The 19,915-nt window shown below is 46.0% G+C and overlaps 1 protein-coding gene across 7 annotated transcripts in view; it reads left to right on the top strand.

Annotated features, from left to right (window-relative positions):
* The window catches only part of NAV2 (neuron navigator 2), a 417,518-nt gene that overhangs the window by 263,353 nt on the left and 134,250 nt on the right, over positions 1–19,915 (top strand). For all 7 annotated transcript variants that reach the window (XM_069740400.1, XM_069740396.1, XM_069740398.1 and 4 more), the window contains exons 2-3: positions 14,215–14,332; positions 17,547–17,599. In XM_069740400.1, coding sequence (XP_069596501.1) covers positions 14,215–14,332; positions 17,547–17,599 — 171 coding nt within the window. The remainder of the gene's footprint in view (positions 1–14,214; positions 14,333–17,546; positions 17,600–19,915) is intronic.

Below are 19,915 nucleotides of genomic sequence, written 5' to 3'. Positions count from 1 at the left end.
TCAAACACCATACCTACTGTAAAGCATGGTGGTGGAAACATCATGCTTTGGGGCTGTTTCTCTGCAAAGGGGCCAGGACGACTGATCCAGGTACATGAAAGAATGAATGGGGCCATGTATCGTGAGATTTTGAGTGCAAACCTCCTTCCATCAGCAAGGGCATTGAAGATGAAACGTGGCTGGGTCTTTCAACATGACAATGATCCAAAGCACACCGCCAGGGCAACGAAGGAGTGGCTTCGTAAGAAGCATTTCAAGGTCCTGGAGTGGCCTAGCCAGTCTCCAGATCTCAACCCTATAGAAAACCTTTGGAGGGAGTTGAAAGTCCGTGTTGCCAAGCGAAAAGCCAAAAACATCACTGCTCTAGAGGAGATCTGCATGGAGGAATGGGCCAACATACCAACAACAGTGTGTGGCAACCTTGTGAAGACTTACAGAAAACATTTGACCTCTGTCATTGCCAACAAAGGATATATTACAAAGTATTGAGATGAAATTTTGTTTCTGACCAAATACTTATTTTCCACCATAATATGCAAATAAAATGTTAAAAAAACAGACAATGTGATTTTCTGGATTTTTTTTTCTCAGTTTGTCTCCCATAGTTGAGGTCTACCTATGATGTAAATTACAGACGCCTCTCATCTTTTTAAGTGGTGGAACTTGCACTATTGCTGACTGACTAAATACTTTTTTGCCCCACTGTATATACATAGTAACATAGTTAGTAAGGCCGAAAAAAGACATTTGTCCATCCAGTTCAGCCTATATTCCATCATAATAAATCCCCAGATCTACGTCCTTCTACAGGATATATATACTAGATGGTGGCCCGATTCTAACGCATCGGGTATTCTAGAATATGCATGTCCGTCCACGTAGTATATTGCCCAGCCATGTAGTATATATTGCCCAGCGACGTAGTACATTGCCCAGCCACGTAGTATATTGCCCAGTGACGTAGTACATTGCCCAGGGACGTAGTATATTGCCCAGGGACTTAGTATATTGCCCAGCGACGTAGTATACAGCACAGAGCCACATAGTATATTGCCCGGCGACATAGTATACAGCACAGAGCCACGTAGTATATTGCCCAGTCACATAGTATATTGTCCAGTCCCGTAGTATATCACACTGCCCACACAGTATATAACAGTGGCCACGTAATATCTAGCACAGCCCACGCAGTACATAACACAGCCCACATAGTATGTAACACTGGCCAGGTAGTATATAGCAGCCACGCGGTATATAATACAGCCCACTTAGTATATAGCAGTGTGGGCACCATATCCCTGTTAAAAAAAAAAAATAGTGCTATACTCATCCGCCAGGATCCAATCCAGCGAAGCTGTCCCGATGCGAGGCTGCCGCCATCTTCCGTTCCCAGGATGCATTGCGAAATTAGCCAGATGACTTAGCGGTCTCGCAGCATCAATAGTAAAAAGTTGAGAACACAGGGTTAATAGCGGCGGTAATGGAGTGCGTTACCCGTGGCATAACGCGGTCCGTTACCGCCGGCATTAACCCTGTGTGAGCGGTGACCGGAGGGGAGTATGCGAGCTCCAGGCACTGACTGCGGGGAGGAAGGAGCGGCCATTTTCTTCCGGTCTGTGCCCGTCGTTGATTGGTCGTGGCTGGTTTGCCGCGACCAATCAGCGACTTGGATTCCATGACGGACAGAGGCCGCGACCAATGAATATCCGTGACAGACAGAAAGATGGAAGTGACCCTTAGACAATTATATAGTAGATACAGAGCTAGATAGCAGAAAAGCCGGTAATTCAATTGCCGGCTTTTGCTATCTCCTTATCAAACCCGACAGGATATGAGACCTGGTTTACATACAGTAAACCATCTCATATCCCTTATTATTTTTGTATTCCTCATTAATAATGTAAGAAGTGTCTGTGTGTAAAATTTGGGGGCTCTAGGTGTTAAAATAAAGCGTTAAATCATGGAAAAAAACTGGCGTGGGCTCCCGCGCAATTTTCTCCATGTCAGAGTGGTAAAGCCAGTGACTGAGGGCAGATATTAATAGCCTGGAGAGGGACCATGGTTATTGCCCCCCCCCAGCTAAAACATCTACCCCCAGTATTATGTATTAAAAAAAAAATATATATAGATATATATATCTATATATATAATTGTCTAAGGGTTTTTCCGTCTGTCTGTCTGTCTGTCCTGGAAATCCCGGCTCTCTGATTGGTCGAGGCCGTCAGGCCTCGACCAATCAGAGACCGGCACAGCATCGACGTAGAAATCCCGCGTCTCTGATTGGTCGAGGCCGCCAGGCCTCGACCAATCAATCAGCGACGAGCACAGCGACGATGATGTCATAAAGGACGTGGAAATTCCGCGTCTGATTGGTCGAGGCCGCCAGGCCTCGACCAATCAGCAACGGGCACAGCGACGATGATGTCATAAAGGACGTAGACATCTCACGTTTCTGATTCAGCGACGGGCACAGTATCGACGTAGATGTCATAATGGTTGCCATGGCGACGATGATGTCATAAAGGTTGCCTCGACCAATCAGCGACAGGAACAGAGTGCCGCGAATTCTGGAATCATCATTGTCCATATACTACGGGGTCATGCATATTCTAGAATACCCGATGCGTTAGAATCGGGCCACAATCTAGTGTGTGTGTATGTATATATATATATATATATATATATATATATATATATATATATATATATATAATGTGTGTCTCACTGATATATATATATATATATATATATATAGATAGAATGTGTGTGTTTTGAAGAATATAATGTTGTAAAACGATGTGCAAATGTCAGAGAACTGATGTATATAAAAGCTCATGTTAAAATCGCATTGCATACGGATGTTGCGATAAAAAATCGCATGACTCTCGCATTGTTTACCTCCGTTTTTTCAGTCCGTAAATCCGACTGTTTTTTTTCTCTCAAGTGGAAATGAGCCCTAAGTGTGATGAGCATTCCTGGCCAATGTAAAGATGTAGTAGAAAATAGGCCAGGTGTAGACAGGTATGAACATCTGACGAATGATCAAAACGCTTGTTCGCTTGGTGAAATTATTTTTCTTCTTGCTTAAAAATTGACGCTCTTGTTATCACATTGCCCCGTGCTGTCGGAACAAATTATATTCTCTGCGCATAGAACCTTTTATTAATGTTCATTTTGTACCTATGGGAAGTGCGCTCGGCCTATTTAAACAGGCTTTTAATCAACCTCCATCAGACAATAGAAACACATCCTTCAGACTTTCGTGTTACACGTATCCATTGTAATCTATGCAGCTGTTCACATGTCCGTTTTTTTCCCGTATCATGGATGAAAAGAGCCAATACAAGTCTATGGGTCTGTGAAAAGCACGTGCAGCACACAGATGGCATCTGTGTACTATCCGTGTGCATTACGTGTTTAACATTGCAAAGCATAGGAGAAGCTTTGTAATTCGCTTATTTCTTTATCCATCCGATGACACACTGATGACACACCGATGGTAAAAACGGATACACTGATAACACACCAATGGTAAAAACTGACACACTGAGGGTAAAAACGGACACTGATGACACACTGAGGGTAAAATGGACACTATAATAACACTCTGATGGTAAAAACCGTCACATTGATGGTAAAAACGGACACAATAATAACACCCTGATGGTAAAAACAGACACACTAATAACACACTGACGCTCTGGTAAAAATGGATACAGTGATGGTAAAAACGGACACACTGATGGTAAAAACGGACACACTAATAACACAGTGATGTTACAAATGGACACACTGATGACACACGGATGGTAAAAACGGACAGAATAATAACACACTGATGGTAAAATCAGACACACAGATGGTAAAAACGGACACACACTAATAACATACTTATGGTAAAAACAGACACACACTAATAACACGCTGATGGTAAAAACGTATACTGATGGTAAAAACGGACACAATAATAACACCCTGGGGGTAAAAAAGGACACACTAATAACACACTGGTAAAAATGGACATTGATTACTCACTGATGGCAAGAACGGACACATTAACGCACTGATGGTAAAAACGGACGCACTGACCATGTAGTGAGGACACTCGGACCATATACTGAGGACACAGTGATCCAAAACCATAATGACGCTGCTACCATTCTTTGCATATCTCTGATAATCTGGCACAATGTCTCGGACTCCGGATTATCAGACGTTGGCCGTTTTCATCTTTGGCACTAGCTCCTGTTTGCTCTCACCTTGAAGATCCCTGCAGAACAAGCTAGATTGCGATAACCACGCTCGCAGACAGACCGTAATAAGCAATACATCTGTTGAACAGATGGCAAATCAGCGGCTTATTACATTACGTTTAACAGGTCTCAAAATGGAATCGCCTAATTGTTGTGAAGAAACCCAAGCGGTTTTCTTCATTGGTGGGATTCACGTGTAATTGTATGAGACGTTTGTAATAAGGTCAATCGTGTAAAGAGCGAGAGCTGCGACCTGCCGGAACCGGGCGAGGAAATCATTCTCTTCCTATATCAGTTCTGGAGGTTTTCTTCGCACAGCTGATAAATTGCTACAATTGTATCCAATATACACAACTGCTGGGATCCAGACAGATACATTTTACCTGTCCTGATACATTGTAGCAAACTCTTAGCTGCAATTTACTAGGGCTAGAAAAAAATGCAAAAAAAGTGATGCTGTAGGTGTAAATAGAGATTGCAATGGCTACAACCCACAGTATGTTTTCTCATCCCTGAGAATCAGGCTAATTATGCTAATCACTCTCTGATCAGAGTATGATATTATTCTCTCAGGTGATAGAAAAAAAGACTCCATCTTCTCCATTGTGTCCATCCGTGGAAATTGGACTGCACTCAGATGTCATCCAAGTGCAGTCCCATGTTTATCTCGCACTCACTGACTTGCTTGGCCAAGTGCAGTCCGAATATCAGATCAAACTCGGACATACTGCGATCGGCTCTGTCCAAGGAAAATATCAGACATGTGCACGGCCCCATAGAATAACATTGGTCCAAGCCTGATCCGATGTTATGTTGGATCGCACTGGGACCGGACATCCTCTCTTCTGCGGGAGCCCTTACAGGGTACATAACGTGGTATTTTATTTTTGGATGTGTGCGCTCACATGGTTCAGTATGTGTAGATTGCCAGTGGTCCACACTGCATCTCTATAGTAGAAAACTGCAGCTTTTCTTGAAAATCAGCATCTGAACATGGCCGTACATAATGGCCTTACATCGGATGTTTGTTTGTTACCTTTATTGTTTGCAATCTATGTGCTACATATTCTAAAACAAAAAAGGAAAAATAATGGCAAGCCTGATGTGATGCCTTTATGTGCTTGCCTATTATTTTTTCTTTCCTCTGGAAGTCAGTAAAGACTAAAAAAAAAAAAAATCACACAGATCTGTCTTAGGGCTCGTTCACGCCACCATATTCTCGGTCCACGTGCAGTCCATGAAAAGAAAAAAAAAACGGACAGCACTCGGAACAATGTTATTCAATGGGGCCGTGCAGATGAGTGTTTTGTTTTTTTATTGATCAATGAAAAACATGGCAGCATGCATGATTTTCCTCCATAATTCAGATCAGTATCTCCCATTTAAGTCTATAGGTGCGTGAAAAAAAATTTTAGACACATTTTTGTGTGAACCTGCCATAGAACTAATACAAGCACTAAGTTTCTATACTGGTGAACTGATGGCATCGTGGCATGTAAGGTGAGACTCCAGGTACCTTCACACATAACGATTTCGTTAACGATATCGTTGCAACGTCACGCTTTTTGTGACGTAGCAACGATATCGTTAACAAAATCGTTATGTGTGACAGCGACCAACGATCAAGCCCCTACTGGGAGATCGTTGGTCGCTGGGGAATGATCAGGACCTTTTTTTGGTCGCTGATTACCCGCTGTCATCGCTGGATCGGCGTGTGTGTTCACTTGTAACCAGGGTAAACATCGGTGATGTCACCACTGTGCACTGCTTTACGGCCGGCGCTGACACAGTCAGTGCGGGAAGCTGACGCCGGGGGACGTGACAGACATCGGAATGTGAGTATGTACTGTTTATTTTTTTGGTTTTTTTTTACTTTTACAATGGTAACCAGGGTAAATATCGGGTTACTAAGCATGGCCCTGCGCTTAGTAACCCGATGTTTACCCTGGTTACCCGGGGACTTCGGCATCGTTGAAGACAGTTTCAACGATGCCGAAGTCGTTCCCCTGATCGTTGGTCGCTGGAGAGAGCTGTCTGTGTGACAGCTCCCCAGCGACCACACAACGACTTACCAACGATCACGGCCAGGTCGTATAGCTGGTCGTGATCGTTGGTAAGTCGTTTAGTGTAAAGGTACCTTCAGACTTGCCTACCATTTATGGGGCAATCACTGGCCTTGCTGCAAAATCTGAACTAACGTGTAGAGGGCTCCATGGTTGGTGCACAGGAGGCCGGTAAATGGCGACGACCTCCATCCTACGGATTGCACACTCTTGCAGACACATGAATGCTATAGGAAAAGTTGTGTCACTCATCAGCAGACGGCAGAGAGAACATCAGGGAGGGAAAACTGCCCACTCAGTCTAATCCCAGGACCCTGAAGTGTAACGGGATCTGATTGCTCACAGCATAGGGCTAAAATTACCCTGACCCACTGGAAGACCTCAGTATCTGAGCGAGGGCTCCCCCGAGAAGCAGGCGGTCTCCTGTGCCCGACCATGCCAGCTAGCCTGAGGTTCTGGCTCCCTGAACGGAATGGAAGTAAAAGTTCCTTCAACCATTATAAAAGAGTAAGCTCTGTGTTATCCGTGCGTCTTGTCTGTCATTACCTACTTTATGTAGGACTACAAGTATCATAATATCTTCTGTAGACATATCTTGACTGATGGCATTGTTGTCAAGGTTTTTGTTCAGTTTAGTGCATTTTTTGTGCCTTTTGACTGTTCTTGTCTCCAAACTGTGGCTCTCCAGTTGTTGTGAAGCAACAACTCCCAGCATGCCCAGAGAGCCACATGTTGGAGATCACTGCTATAGGCTTATCCACACAAACCTTTTTCTTGCTCATGTGCTTTCTGTCCAGACCTATATGTCAGGCCTCTTTTTTTTTTTTTTTCTTCTGTCATCAATGTCATGGATCCAGCTTTATTCCGTTTTGTCCGTGTGTTTTTCATCATTATTATTATTATACATTTTTACATAACAGCTGTTTATACATAAGTACCCGCTGCCCCTGATTTCTGAGCTTTTTGATAGGCTACGGGGAGCAAGGATATTTACCAAATTAGATCTGCGAGGTGCTAATAACCTGATTCACATCCGTGAGGGGGACTCTGTCGTCAACAGCTTCCAAGGGTCAGCCGGGGAGAAAGAGGGAGAACCTGGTCCCGTCGCTAGAATTTAACCCCTGAGGGTGTGGCCTGACTCACCTCTTCTCCCCGGTTGGTCCGCTGGGCGTCCCAATCATGACCTCACCTGGGGAAGTAGTGGGAGGGGGGAATTGGGCACTGCACAGATTTCCCCTCTAGCTATCCCTTAGGGGCTCTGCAGTCAGAGACACATTCCTTATACAGTGCCGTGCCTACCAGACTGCAGACACCCGTGTGTCGTAACCAGTGCCTTCCCCCGTCCCACCATTCCGTAATAAGACACCAACAAACCTGGATGGGTTGAACAGGTCGGTCACAGTTTATTGTTTGCAAAGTAGAGAAGGGCAATTACACATCGCGACGCACTCATTGCTGAAGGCCCCCAGCCGACGACCGCTGGGCCAGCAAGCCGATGAGAGGTTACGAACCTTTGCCCCCCTCTACCTACCGCCACGGAGGATCATGTGTATGACCTACACAGGACTCCGACCCCCACACAGCAGCATTAGAGCCTGTTCAATCCCATCCTGCAAACCTGTCGTCAAGAATATGTCGAGCCCGATGTCCGTGAAGTGGATGCCGTCCGGTCTTAGTAAAGCTAAATTGTTCCCTTCTAGCTCCTGGTGGTGAACCACAATGCTGTAATTCTCTCTCACAATCTTCGACATCTTTGTGTTAATCCTTTTTCTTGATTTTTCGATGGCTTTCACGTCCTCGGCTCCGTGCCAAACCGCTCGAGGAATTATCTCGTACCACACCACCACCATATCTGGTACTAAACAAACCGCTCGATGTCTGTTGACATTACTGTGTACCGCTCGGCCCCCTTTCTGCTTGCCCAAATCATTGCCTCCAGCACATAGCACCAGAACCACCAGCCCCTTGGCCCTCTTGGCGATGTCGACCCTCTCCGGGAAGATCTGACACCACCGGAGCCCTCTTATGCCTCTACCGTTGACGTCCAACTTCGGGAAGCCAAATGTTGTTCCGCCCGGCCGTAGTTTGGCTCTTTCGTACGCCCAGTAGACAAAAAGAATGCTCCACTACCCAAACTGTGGGCTTAACGCTACCTGTAAGAGACAAAAATTGTTAAAGCAGGTCTGGTCTTATGTATCTGACAAAGCATGCAGATTTCCAGCAGCCCATTCTCTGCGCCTCGGCTTCCGATACCCCCGCTCTAGCTACCCGTACGTCTTACTACCGTATAGTGATCGACTATTTCTAGAGAGCATATAGGGCCGCCTGATGCCTTGACCAATACCCATGTCCCCCTCCCGGTGGGGTCGCATTTGGATCTCCGTACTCTAATGCGCAGAGCTTCGCTGCTTATGACGAGGTCTTCATTGATTTACCCGCCAACTGATGCTGCTTTTTGACTGCGGAACTAATTCCCTGATGCGAAGTGCCCCGAAGAAGGCGATTGCGAACGCTGCAGATATTAGCGTGGCCTCGTATTGCGACTTGCGCGCTGATGAAGATATTGCAAATTATGCCATGCGGTGGCCTTAAAGAAAGTAGGCGACGGCCTTCCTGGCTAGGTTGACGCTTTTCCCAGCCCTTAACGGCTTGCTTGATGAAAAATATTTGTTTACGTGCACCCACCCCAGCAGCAGAAAGAAGAAAGCTATTCCCGATAGATGACGCTGCACTAATTTCCCTGACTCACCTCTACGCCTGAGCCGTTCTAAGAGTACTACTAACACCCGGTCGCACCTATTGACTGGTCTTCGTTAAGTTAGCGAGCACCACTCCTCCCACACCTTACCGTAGACCTGTAGACAAGTAGCCGATGTCACTGAAGCACGGATTAAGGGAATCAGTGCTTGGCCACCGTGGCCTAGAGGACTGTAGGACCGATGGCTGAAGGAAGGAAAACTTTGAAAGCATGCCAATCGGAAGATAACAGAAAGTTAACAATTTTATCATCTATATTCGCTGTAAATCTGGCACGGCAACAGATGTTGTGTTTTACGCACGATAGTGCTAGGCGGCGCAACAGCGCGAGTGCTGGCTGAGAAGAAGAGGACATGCTGTTTAGGGCTTTTGCTGTTCTCAGCTGTTGGGTTGTAATTCTGATGCTCATATTTTCCAATTGGGCACCCCATAGCTCGATTGATGTTACTATTGCCCAGATTTCTTCCAGTGATGGGTCACGCCGTGGTTCGTAGTTCAGGCCATTGGCCTTTGCACCACTGGTCCTTGTCCGCATTATGAAACCATATTCCACCGTTCTCAGAGTCCACCTCAGGGACCCTCGTTCCACCGTCCGATGAGCCCAGGACCCTTGAGTTTGCCAAAATGAAAACACTCACCGCTGTCTGATTCTGGCAGAGTGACTCCCATTGATGGAGGAACTCATGCTTCAGTGTAGTTTATTCTCATTTGCCGTAAAAACCTCGTTTGGCGTTGATTTATTAGTGATTCGTCATAGTTGTAGTAACCGCCTTTTTCGGCATCAATTCAAGTAACTGCCTCGTTCGGCATTAATTCATTATTGATTTATACCGCGCACATCGATTGCCAGAATTTCCACCAGTGCTGGGTCACGGCCTATGCGGCCGTGGTCCATAGTTTAGGCCATTGGCCTTTGCACCACTGGTCTTTGTAGATTGCCGCAAAACCATCTGTAATATTTCAACCAATCGCTAGGCCTAAATCTTTGCTTGGCGTCTCCTGCGCCATAACGCATGTATGCCCATTGTAGGCCTCCAGGAATGTCCTCCAGACCAGCAAGTCTGCCTTCAGGGAGCGGCTTAGCCTAATTCTGTGGCTCGGCTGGGCTATGCCCTTGATTGCTAGTGATAGTCGGCTTTTTTTTTTTTTTTTTTTTTTTTTTTTTGCTTCATAGCAATTTTTTAACCATTTGCAGAGTTTTTTGCAGTTTATCAGCTAGTAATCGAAACACCATTGCATTGGTGTTTATTTCAATACCGCGAAAAGGCAAAACGTTACAAAGGCCGACTGTTTTATCCGGTGAGAGTGGTACTCCGAATTTTCCGGCTGAAAACTTAAACTTTTGGAGAAGAAAGGAGTAGAGTCTGGAGTTCCCGGGACCGGCGAACAAAAAATCGTCGAGGTAGTGAATCGTTGAGTTGCTAGCGGTTTCGTATCGTAATACCCAGTCTAGAAAGGTGCTGAAAAGCTCGAAGTAATGACAGGAAATGGAGCAGCCCATTGGTAGGCACATATCGAAGTAAAATAGCCTGTCCACCTCACAGCCTAATAAATTAAAACATTCCGGGTGAACGGGCAAAAGGCGGAAGGCTGACTCTATGTCGGATTTTTGCCAGCAGGGCACCGGGCCCAGCTGCGCGCATGAGCTCGACAGCCCTGTCAAAAGAAGAGTGGGTTACTGATGACTCTTCCGCGGGTATCGCGCCTTTTGGGTAGGAAAGGTGATGTATTAGCCGATATTTTCCTGGCTCTTTTTTTGGGAACGATACCTAAAGGCGAGATTCTTAGATTCTTAAATGGCAACGAACTAAAAGGTCCCGCCATCCTGCCCAGTTCCACTTCTTTTTGACTTTTTGCTGTAGAATAGCAGGGGATTCGCGTGCCGATTTTAAATTATTTAAATCATCAGTTTGGCATCTGTTTTTTCACATTTGCATAAGAAAATTTCCAATATTCTCATTGATTAATAAATAGTGAAAAAACAGCCAGCACTTATATATCACATGAATGGCATCTGAGCGCTGGAAGGTTTTTGTTTTTTTTCTCCACAGATCCATTGACTTGCATTTGCAAGTTTGACCTGTGATTTGGAACAAAAACAAAGATCTTTTTTTTTTTATAGTAGGCTCAAGCACCCAAATCGCCCAAAACCTGGACATGTAGACTATAATGCATACATGTTTTATTCGTAAAAAAAACTGCATTATGGGCAGGGGCATTTGCGTGAAAGGAAGGGGTTTTCTTGTTTCCGAAAAACACCTGTCTCCTAGCTGCAGTTTTAAACATAAAAAAAAGCTTTACTCATCCTCCCCGGGTCCAGCGCTGAGTTACCTGCTCCTGGTGCATATTATTGTCTGCAGCGCTGATTTCACATTGATTGCATTGCAGCCAATCCGTGAGCTCAACTCTGTCAACTGTGGCAGAGCCGCCGAGCTCAGTGATTGGCTGCAGTGCTATTGAAGTGAAGCCAGCGCGGCAGCGGAGACTCAGTGCTAAACCCGGGGAGGGTGAATAAAACGCTTTTTTTTTTTGCCAGGCACGGCCTATGGGCAAGAATGGCGCTGTTTCTGGATTCAAAGTGTGGCCACAAAAGAGGGACAGAAAATCTGCTTAATATCTCAACACTGGAGCCTGAGGTTCTAGATTATTGGATGCCAGATTAGCAGAATGTTACTGTAATGATTCTTGTAATTTGGGGACATTTAGTACATGTTAATCCATCTTTACAAACACATGTGCTTATTGTGCGCCCACAAGGAGCTCGGCTCTGCTACATCCGTACGTGACACAAGCTCTCCGTTGCCTGCGCGCCAGGCTTCATATAGAGCGGCACAATTTGGCCATTAGCCCATAAGGTCATTACTGACGTGATTTCTTGGAAGTGGCCGCCGCTCCGTGACCTTTCCCCTTCCCCACAATGGGCTGTGGATCCGTCATTCGTATTCATGGGGCTGAGCGTTGTGACAGGCCCTGTCAGCTGACAATAGAGGAGCGGGCTGCGCCCCCTGTACAGGGCATGGGGGTCCTGACATGGGGGCTGAATCATCAGAGCCTGAGTCAGACCACGCTGCACACGATGACTGTCGCCAGGAGAATGTGTTTTCATGCTGTGAGGATTTGTTACAGGAACATGACACTTTTTAGGAGCTTTTTTTTTTTTGGAGGGGGAGATCAGTCACTGTATAATGACCGTAGACCATCACTGCTGCCATCCGTGTATTGTCACCCGTGACTCCGGCGACATTATATGACATCACTCCCTGAAAATATATACACACGCCTTAAAGCTACAGCGCACCGTAAAGTGAAACAATGAAGCGCCTGCGATTCCTACTCTAGACAAGGTGAATGATCGTGACTCATTTTTGGGCTTTCCTGGCAGGTGGTATACCGGGCGGCTGCATTACCTGCTGCCGGAGCTGACACACGTCTGGTAGTGTGTCGCTTTCATCCTACATCGCTTTTATCTTCAGGGTTAGAGACCGACATGATTCATGCCTTTATCATAGTAGTCATTGCTCAGCGGTCAGGTGTGAGCAATGTTAGCTCTGCTATGCATGTAGTAGTTGCCTGCAAATAACATGGACGGAGGGCGGAAATGGGGAAAACACAGATTAAGATTTATATAGTGGAAGGAGCAGGGTTCCCAGCAGCACAGAGCGTTTCAGAAGAAGTGTGTAAGAACGACAGGGTGGCGTGTGTCGGGGACACGATGCGAATAGAGGAAGGGAGATGAATAGGAGGTTATTGGGATTAATGGTCAAAAAAGCAGCACAGAGTATTTCAGGAGAAGATTTAAGGGCAGTATGCTGTCCACTCATGTTATGACGTTGATGAGGTCGGCATGTGATGGCGATATGATGTGAATAGAGATGAGGAGATTAGAGATTAATGACCTAAAGGGCAGGTTTACTAACAGCACAGAGTATTTCAGGAGAAGAGCATGGAGGGCAGTGAGCTGGTCACACTTGTTATGATGTTGGGAATGGCAGGGCGGCAGGTGATGTGACGTGTGAATTGAGACAAATAAGAGATCAGGGTCTGATCAAAGTAGCAGGTTCATTAGCAGCGCAGAGTATTTCAGGAGAGCGGGCTGTGTTGAGGGAAAGACTTACACAATCATCACTTTCATGTGAAGAATAGTGGGAGATCACAGACCGTAGTCGAGGTTTGCAGTGTCTCAGCAGCACAAAGTATTTCAGTAGGGGAGGGTGTCAGTCTTGTGGGAGCTGTGACCTGTAGTAGCAGGCATGGGTATTGTATGGATTCTTGATATATATCTGTATACTCTGACGCAGGCAATGTATATTGTATCACAGGCCTGGTACACGGTGGGCTTTACCTCCGCCTTGGCTACAGTAATGGTGGTCTTCTATGTGTGTGATGTGTGTACAGAGGCTGCGTCACTTTCCTATTTACAGCCAGCTTTACGCCAACCATAAACCGTCCCTTGCCGCCCTGTCAGGGTGTAATTGTGTTTAGTGGGTAAATATTTGCACAATCAGTGACTGTAGAGAAGGATGGCCGGACCCTGGCACATTCCTGGTGCGGCCCCCACAAGCTTTTCCCTGAGAACACCAGAAATGTCTCCTGACGTCTAGGAGGATGTAAGACCCCTTATTACTGCTTCCTAGGGATCACTATGCGTGCTTAGCTGAGCTATGATGGGGCTACTATTACTATAAAGGACCATCGTCAGATAGGTAAGGTGACAGTATAACCCTCCATTATGGGCCAGGACCTGCCATGCTTCCTGTACCTGCCGGTGGAGGGGCAGCTGCTGGCAGGAGCAGTCAGGCTTTGTGCTGCCGGATCAGTGTGGGGGGCTCAGCGTGTGGGGTCACAGCAGCGGCCAATGTGGTGATTGGGGAGTTTGAAAACAAACACGTTCGCACTATACAGAGCTGCTAATCTCCCCAACAATGTCCTGCAGGCCCCGCCGGCCGAGGATGGTAGAGCCGCGCTCATCCAGAGCTGCAATGTCCGCGAGCCCCCGAGAAGACAAGCACTTGGTACTGGAGAGCGAATGTAGATTAGAAGCCTCTCCTGAATGTTAATGGCCCTCACTCTTCTGGGTCCTGTCTGCATAATCGGGGGGAGACGTATCCGAGCCTCACTCAAGTGTTTCTCTCTTCTTTCAGATTTACACGGACTGGGCAAACCACTACCTGGCAAAATCTGGGCACAAGCGTCTGATTAAAGACCTGCAGCAAGATGTGACGGATGGAGTGTTGCTGGCGGACATCATCCAAGTTGTGGGTGAGTGACATCAGTCCTCGGTGTGACAGGGGGGCTGTCGTTCACCTCTGGGGTCTGAGAATTTCCAGCCCCATTTACCAAGACTTCTACAAGAGGCGGTGGGGTGTCTGAGCTGCACACTGTGCTGTCCGATGTTTTTTCCACTCCTAAATCAGAGTTTTTCTCCCGAGCCTTTTAGTGTTTTTTTAATTTATAGTTGTATCAATGTATTTTTGGGGAGATTTTTCAAGTCCTGTATAGAAACCTGTGGGGGGAATCTCCAGAAAAAAAATCAATACTCATGTGCTTTAAGAAAATAAAAGGACCAGTGACCACATCATTATTCCGTGTCTGACGAACAGGAGCCGCATCTCCTACCTGCTGGCGTCCCCTTCGCCTCTCGCCGGATGCCGGCAGGCAGGAGGCAGTTTGCAGGGCTCCTGTTCGGCAGCCACGGACAACTCATGTGGTTGTTGGTCCTGAGAATCTATACGCTCATCTCTAACACTGACCCCAAAAATGCCACAAAACACCTTATGTACAGGGCGTCTTATATTGCGCTATAGAAGTAAATGCGCCCGGCCACACAAAAAAATGCAAAAGAAAGCACAGCAAAAGATGTTCTGAAAAAAGCAGTGTATAAAGCAACCATGTGGAAATGGCACCTTCCCATTAGTAGGTTGTGGCACCCCAAACAGATTGAGGGGTGGTTCAGAATGAAAAAAAACATGGCTGCATTCTATGAAAACAGCGCCACACCTGTTCATGGTCATGTCCGGTATTGCAGCTCAGGGTTATTCGCTTTAGTTCAGTCAAGCTGCATTTCTGGACACCACTCGTGGACCGGTGTGGTGCGGCTTCTGGAGACCCTCCATATTGGTACGTAACCTCACACATAAGGGGGTGTATCGGTGTACACAGCTTGTTCTCCTCTCGCTCCTCAGACGTCTTGGTCGGGGCCGTGCAGGTTTCTTCCTGTGTAATGAACACTATACCGGCATTCCAGCTCCGTTTTGACTTGTCCTCACACTGGGGTCCTGTATCCGTCTGTTTGCGGACGGCTCTGTGTGTGGTGCGGGATCACAGCCGGCTGTGAAGTGTGCAGGGACGGATTCATCCTGTGTGTCATCGCTGACTACTTGGGAGGTTGTTAGGAGGACAATACTGTAAAATATCCTGTGTAAACCACGACCCATCCCGGGATTGTAGGCCATGGACAGTAAGAAGGTGTGGGAGCCTTCCCGGCTGGGATCGTGCGTCCATCGTGAGTGCGAGGAGCTGAATGGAACGCCTGCAGAAGTACAGGATACTTAACTATTCCAAGTGGTAGTTTGCATTACTTTTCCAGACATTCCTCTTATTGTCTATGGAGGAGGTACTATAAGTCACAGCATGTCCTTCCTAGATCCCTGAAGACTGCTGATCGGCTTACCAGGCCAGTGACAGCGAAACACCTATACAGATGAGCTGTCAATGTTGCTTCACGGTCTCCTCCACATTTTCGTCACTCCTCGGTTAATTTTCTGCCCAATTAGTCTCCACCTTTGAGACCCCATTGATGGTCTGTCAGCACGTTTTACATATGGACCATCGGTATGTCTGTATAGATGCTCGTCCCCTAATAAAGAGGTCCGATGTGCCAGGCATGAGAAATCTAATGTAGATACCATACGCCAATCAGGCTGGGGGTGCACTGGGGCGTGTCAATGCACTTGGGCGGCTGGTTCACTCTGCATGGAGAAGTACTTCCATATGTAAAAACGTTATTTTACAGTGGGATTAGTAATGAAGTTCTGGTATCTGATTGCTGGGACCCCAATGATCTAGCTCTAACATGTCCCATAAAAATGGATGGCTGGCCGAGCGTGCGCACCACTGCTCCATTTATACTCTGAGATTGTGGAGTACAGCACTTGGGTTTTTATGCATTTATGGTTTTGTTTTTTGTTATTTTGATGGGGGGTTTTGTCCAGAATGCGTGTTTTAACAATTTTTCTGACATTTTTTTCATAGGCTTCTCTACCTCTATAAGACATAAAAAATGCCAACATACATGTACAAATTGTTTTAAAATAAAAGCACTGATATACATGTACGTTAGTTCATATTGGCCATTGGAGGTATTTTCACTTGCCATATATATTTAAAGGGACCGTTCACTACTTTTATATTAAGGACTCCTCCTTAGGTGTCAAACCCCCACAGATTTATCCTAGCGCCCCCTCTGATCAGCTGTTATCCCTCCATAGTGACCGGATGTGAACGGAGCACAGCTTAGTGGCCGCTCTGGGGTACTGCATGTTGCTCCCATTGAAGAGACTAGAAGCTGATCTGCAGCACCCGCCGGCGACCACTACACAGTGTGCAGAACTGTGCTGTTCCTGCCACCTTCAGAGCTGATGACAGCAGTTTAGTGGGGGCGTTGTGTGTCGGACCCCCACCTATCTGATAATGATGACCTATCCTAAGGATCAAGTCCTCAATATAAGGGTAGTGAACAATCCCGTAAATGCCCTGCAGACTGTGAGCCCTCGCGGGCAGGGTCCTCCCTCCTTATGTACTCGTGTGCCTTGTTATCTGCTCATGTTTAATGTATTTGTCTATATTTGCCCCGTATTCACATGTAAAGCGCCATGGAATAAATGGCGCTATAAAAATGTATAATAATAATAATAATAAAATGACACCTGTTGATGAACGATTTTTCTGGGAACTTTTTTGAGACTTTCTTGAGTCCCCTTCGGTTGAATATTGTGAACACAGCTGACTTTCTTCCAGACAATGGTGATCTGTCGGCTAGAACAGTCGTTTTGGTTGAAATTGTCCATTTTGATCAATGTTAATGTCTATGGCTGACTTTTAGTGACATGGAGGATTTGATTGTAAGTTTCTGGGGACAGGGCCTGGTGTGAATTAGCAGGCCCCGAATGTCTGGGCTGTTAGTGTTTGCACCTTGCACCCAGTTTTCTCACTCCAGCCCTATACACTGACGGCTCCGGTGTCTCCTCTGATGGATTAGCAGATGATTCCTGAGGTTTCATAGCCAAGCACAGTTGTCTCTTCCCTGGATGCCCTTTCTTCAGCTGTCTAGGGTGGGCCCGGCTCTTGTGAAACCCCCCACCTCTCTGTACGGCTGTGTGTGATTCACACGTTGGGTTGTTGTACTGCGGATCTGTACCTCTCCGGACCTTTCGCTGCTGATTTCATTGTGGTTTTTGTTTCTTCTGTTCTTCAGCAAATGAGAAGATTGAAGACATCAATGGCTGCCCCAAGAACAGGTCCCAAATGGTGAGTGCTGATGATTGACAGCTGCCAGGGCTCCACGCAGCTGCTGTAATAATCAATTATTGTTGCTATGAAGAGTGTAATATAAGGTTAATTCATAGAGCTGCGCCGGGATTCCTGTGTCTTTTTAGTCATTGATTTTGGCTATTTAATAGAGTTCTCCTCTAGGGTAAATGACGCAAACCATCCGCTTTCAAATATTCATTCTGCAGCTTGGGATGAAGCTGCACTGGTGTTTTACCAATCTGGACCTGCCGGGGGTCTGCACAAAGATTGGCGTCATTCAGAGGGGCTCAGCTTTCCTCTACCACACATTCAATCAGTTTTACAAATAGTGTTTAAAAATATGACCGTTAGATACTGCATGCAAAAACTGTGGTGTGAACATAGCATACACGCTGATGTATCTTCCTGTGGCACAAGTCCAAAGCTAACGCCTTGAAAATAGATAGCATCCCCATCCATTTTTTTACTGGTTGCTTGGGAGTGGGTTTGGAAAGAAACCCTTATTCATATGTGTGGGATCATATGGGAATGTGCACCTGCCTGGAAAATCACCACCTCCTAAATCTAGAAGAAGCTACTGTACTGTAGTTTCTCCTAGTGCTCTTGAAATGTAACATGTGGAATAAATATCAATTGCACACTCCTTTTGAATGCAAACAAGATGTCTTCTATTAAAGTTCAAAAAATAAGAGCAACCTTTGAATGTCAACGCGTTTCGGCCAACTAGGTCTTTTTCACGACGCTTGCACTTAGTAGGTATTCTCTTCTAGGCAGGGATTTTTCTTCGCTGGAGGTGCGATTTGTTAAGTGTGGAAGGTATTGTTCCAGAGGTATCCTTGAGTAGGTTGAAGAAGGTGGAAAGCCTGTATTTCATAGGTCCCAGACCGGGGGCTTCCTTAGATGTGTCTGGGTCTGGGACATGTGAAATGCCAATTTCTCTTGCAGAGATGCTACTCTCTGCAACAGGAATTACATCAGTAGAATGTATTGAATGCGATAGATCCGCATGGTTCAGTGAACACATGCGGATTTACCTGCATTCAATAGAACGCAGTGTTTTGGACTCAGTAAAAATAGGCTGCATGCAAATTGCTGCAACTTCCTGATCGTGGACACCCGGCCTTACGTCTTCTTTCTTGGAGAACTTACTTTTCCTGTGTCTTGTTGCCACTGTATCAGTCCTCCAGTTTGACACTTGTCTTACATTCCTCACTCCTCTCCTGGGGACAGTTGTGGCAGATCTATTTTGGAGAGGAGCCTCCTGTGATAACACAATTTGTGGCATGCCATGAATCCCTGACATGACCACTCAATGCCACAACAGTCTGTTCCACTCCTGCAGTCCTCACATAGCTGGAATAACTCCCCCGATCCTGCTTTAGGCTACGTGCCCACCATCAGGAACAGTAGCATTTTGGACACAGAGTATTTTCACTGAGCCCAAAATGCTGCTATTCCTGATCGTGTGCACGCAGCCTTACACTGAATCTGCTCTGTATTATACTTGTCATTGTTGCTCATTTGCCTTGTGTACGCTGGTAACGTCTCCTCCCGCTCCTGCCTGTAGCTACCATCTCACCAGGTACTTGCCAGCATCTGCTGGAAACCATTAATATTAATCACCGAGTCTTCCCTCGGGGCGGTTAGCGCCAGTTTGTGTGAACGGTTGCGGCTAAACTGTGACTTCTGTTATTCCCTGTGGAAAAAATTACCATGCACCTCAGAACGTAGCCGTGCAATGTTTGCAATAATCCAGCTTCTTTCTACCTATTGTCTATGTATACCATAATCTGAATGCGGCCAGAAGTATATAAGATCTGAGCAGTGTATATGTGTATGTATATATGTGTGTATAAATATATATGAATTACACCCAGTATACAGGACAGGAGGAGTGGTACTGTGCAGTGTATATATACAGAATAATACAGATACTGAGAGTTACACCCAGTATACAGGACAGGAGGAGCGGTACTGTGCAGTGTATATATACAGAATAATACAGATACTGAGAGTTACACCCAGTATACAGGACAGGAGGAGTGGTACTGTGCAGTGTATATATACAGAATAATACAGATACTGAGAATTACACCCAGTATACAGGACAGGAGGAGTGGTACTGTGCAGTGTATATATACAGAATAATAAAGGTACTGAGGATTACACCCAGTATACAGGACAGGAGGAGTGGTACTGTGCAGTGTATATACACAGAATAATACAGATACTGAGGATTACACCCAGTATACAGGACAGGAGGAGCGGTACTGTGCAGTGTATATATACAGAATAATAAAGGTACTGAGGATT

Source organism: Ranitomeya imitator, chromosome 9 (assembly GCF_032444005.1).
Source record: "Ranitomeya imitator isolate aRanImi1 chromosome 9, aRanImi1.pri, whole genome shotgun sequence".
NCBI lineage: Eukaryota > Metazoa > Chordata > Amphibia > Anura > Dendrobatidae > Ranitomeya > Ranitomeya imitator.
This window is presented reverse-complemented; position numbering and strand designations above follow the sequence as displayed.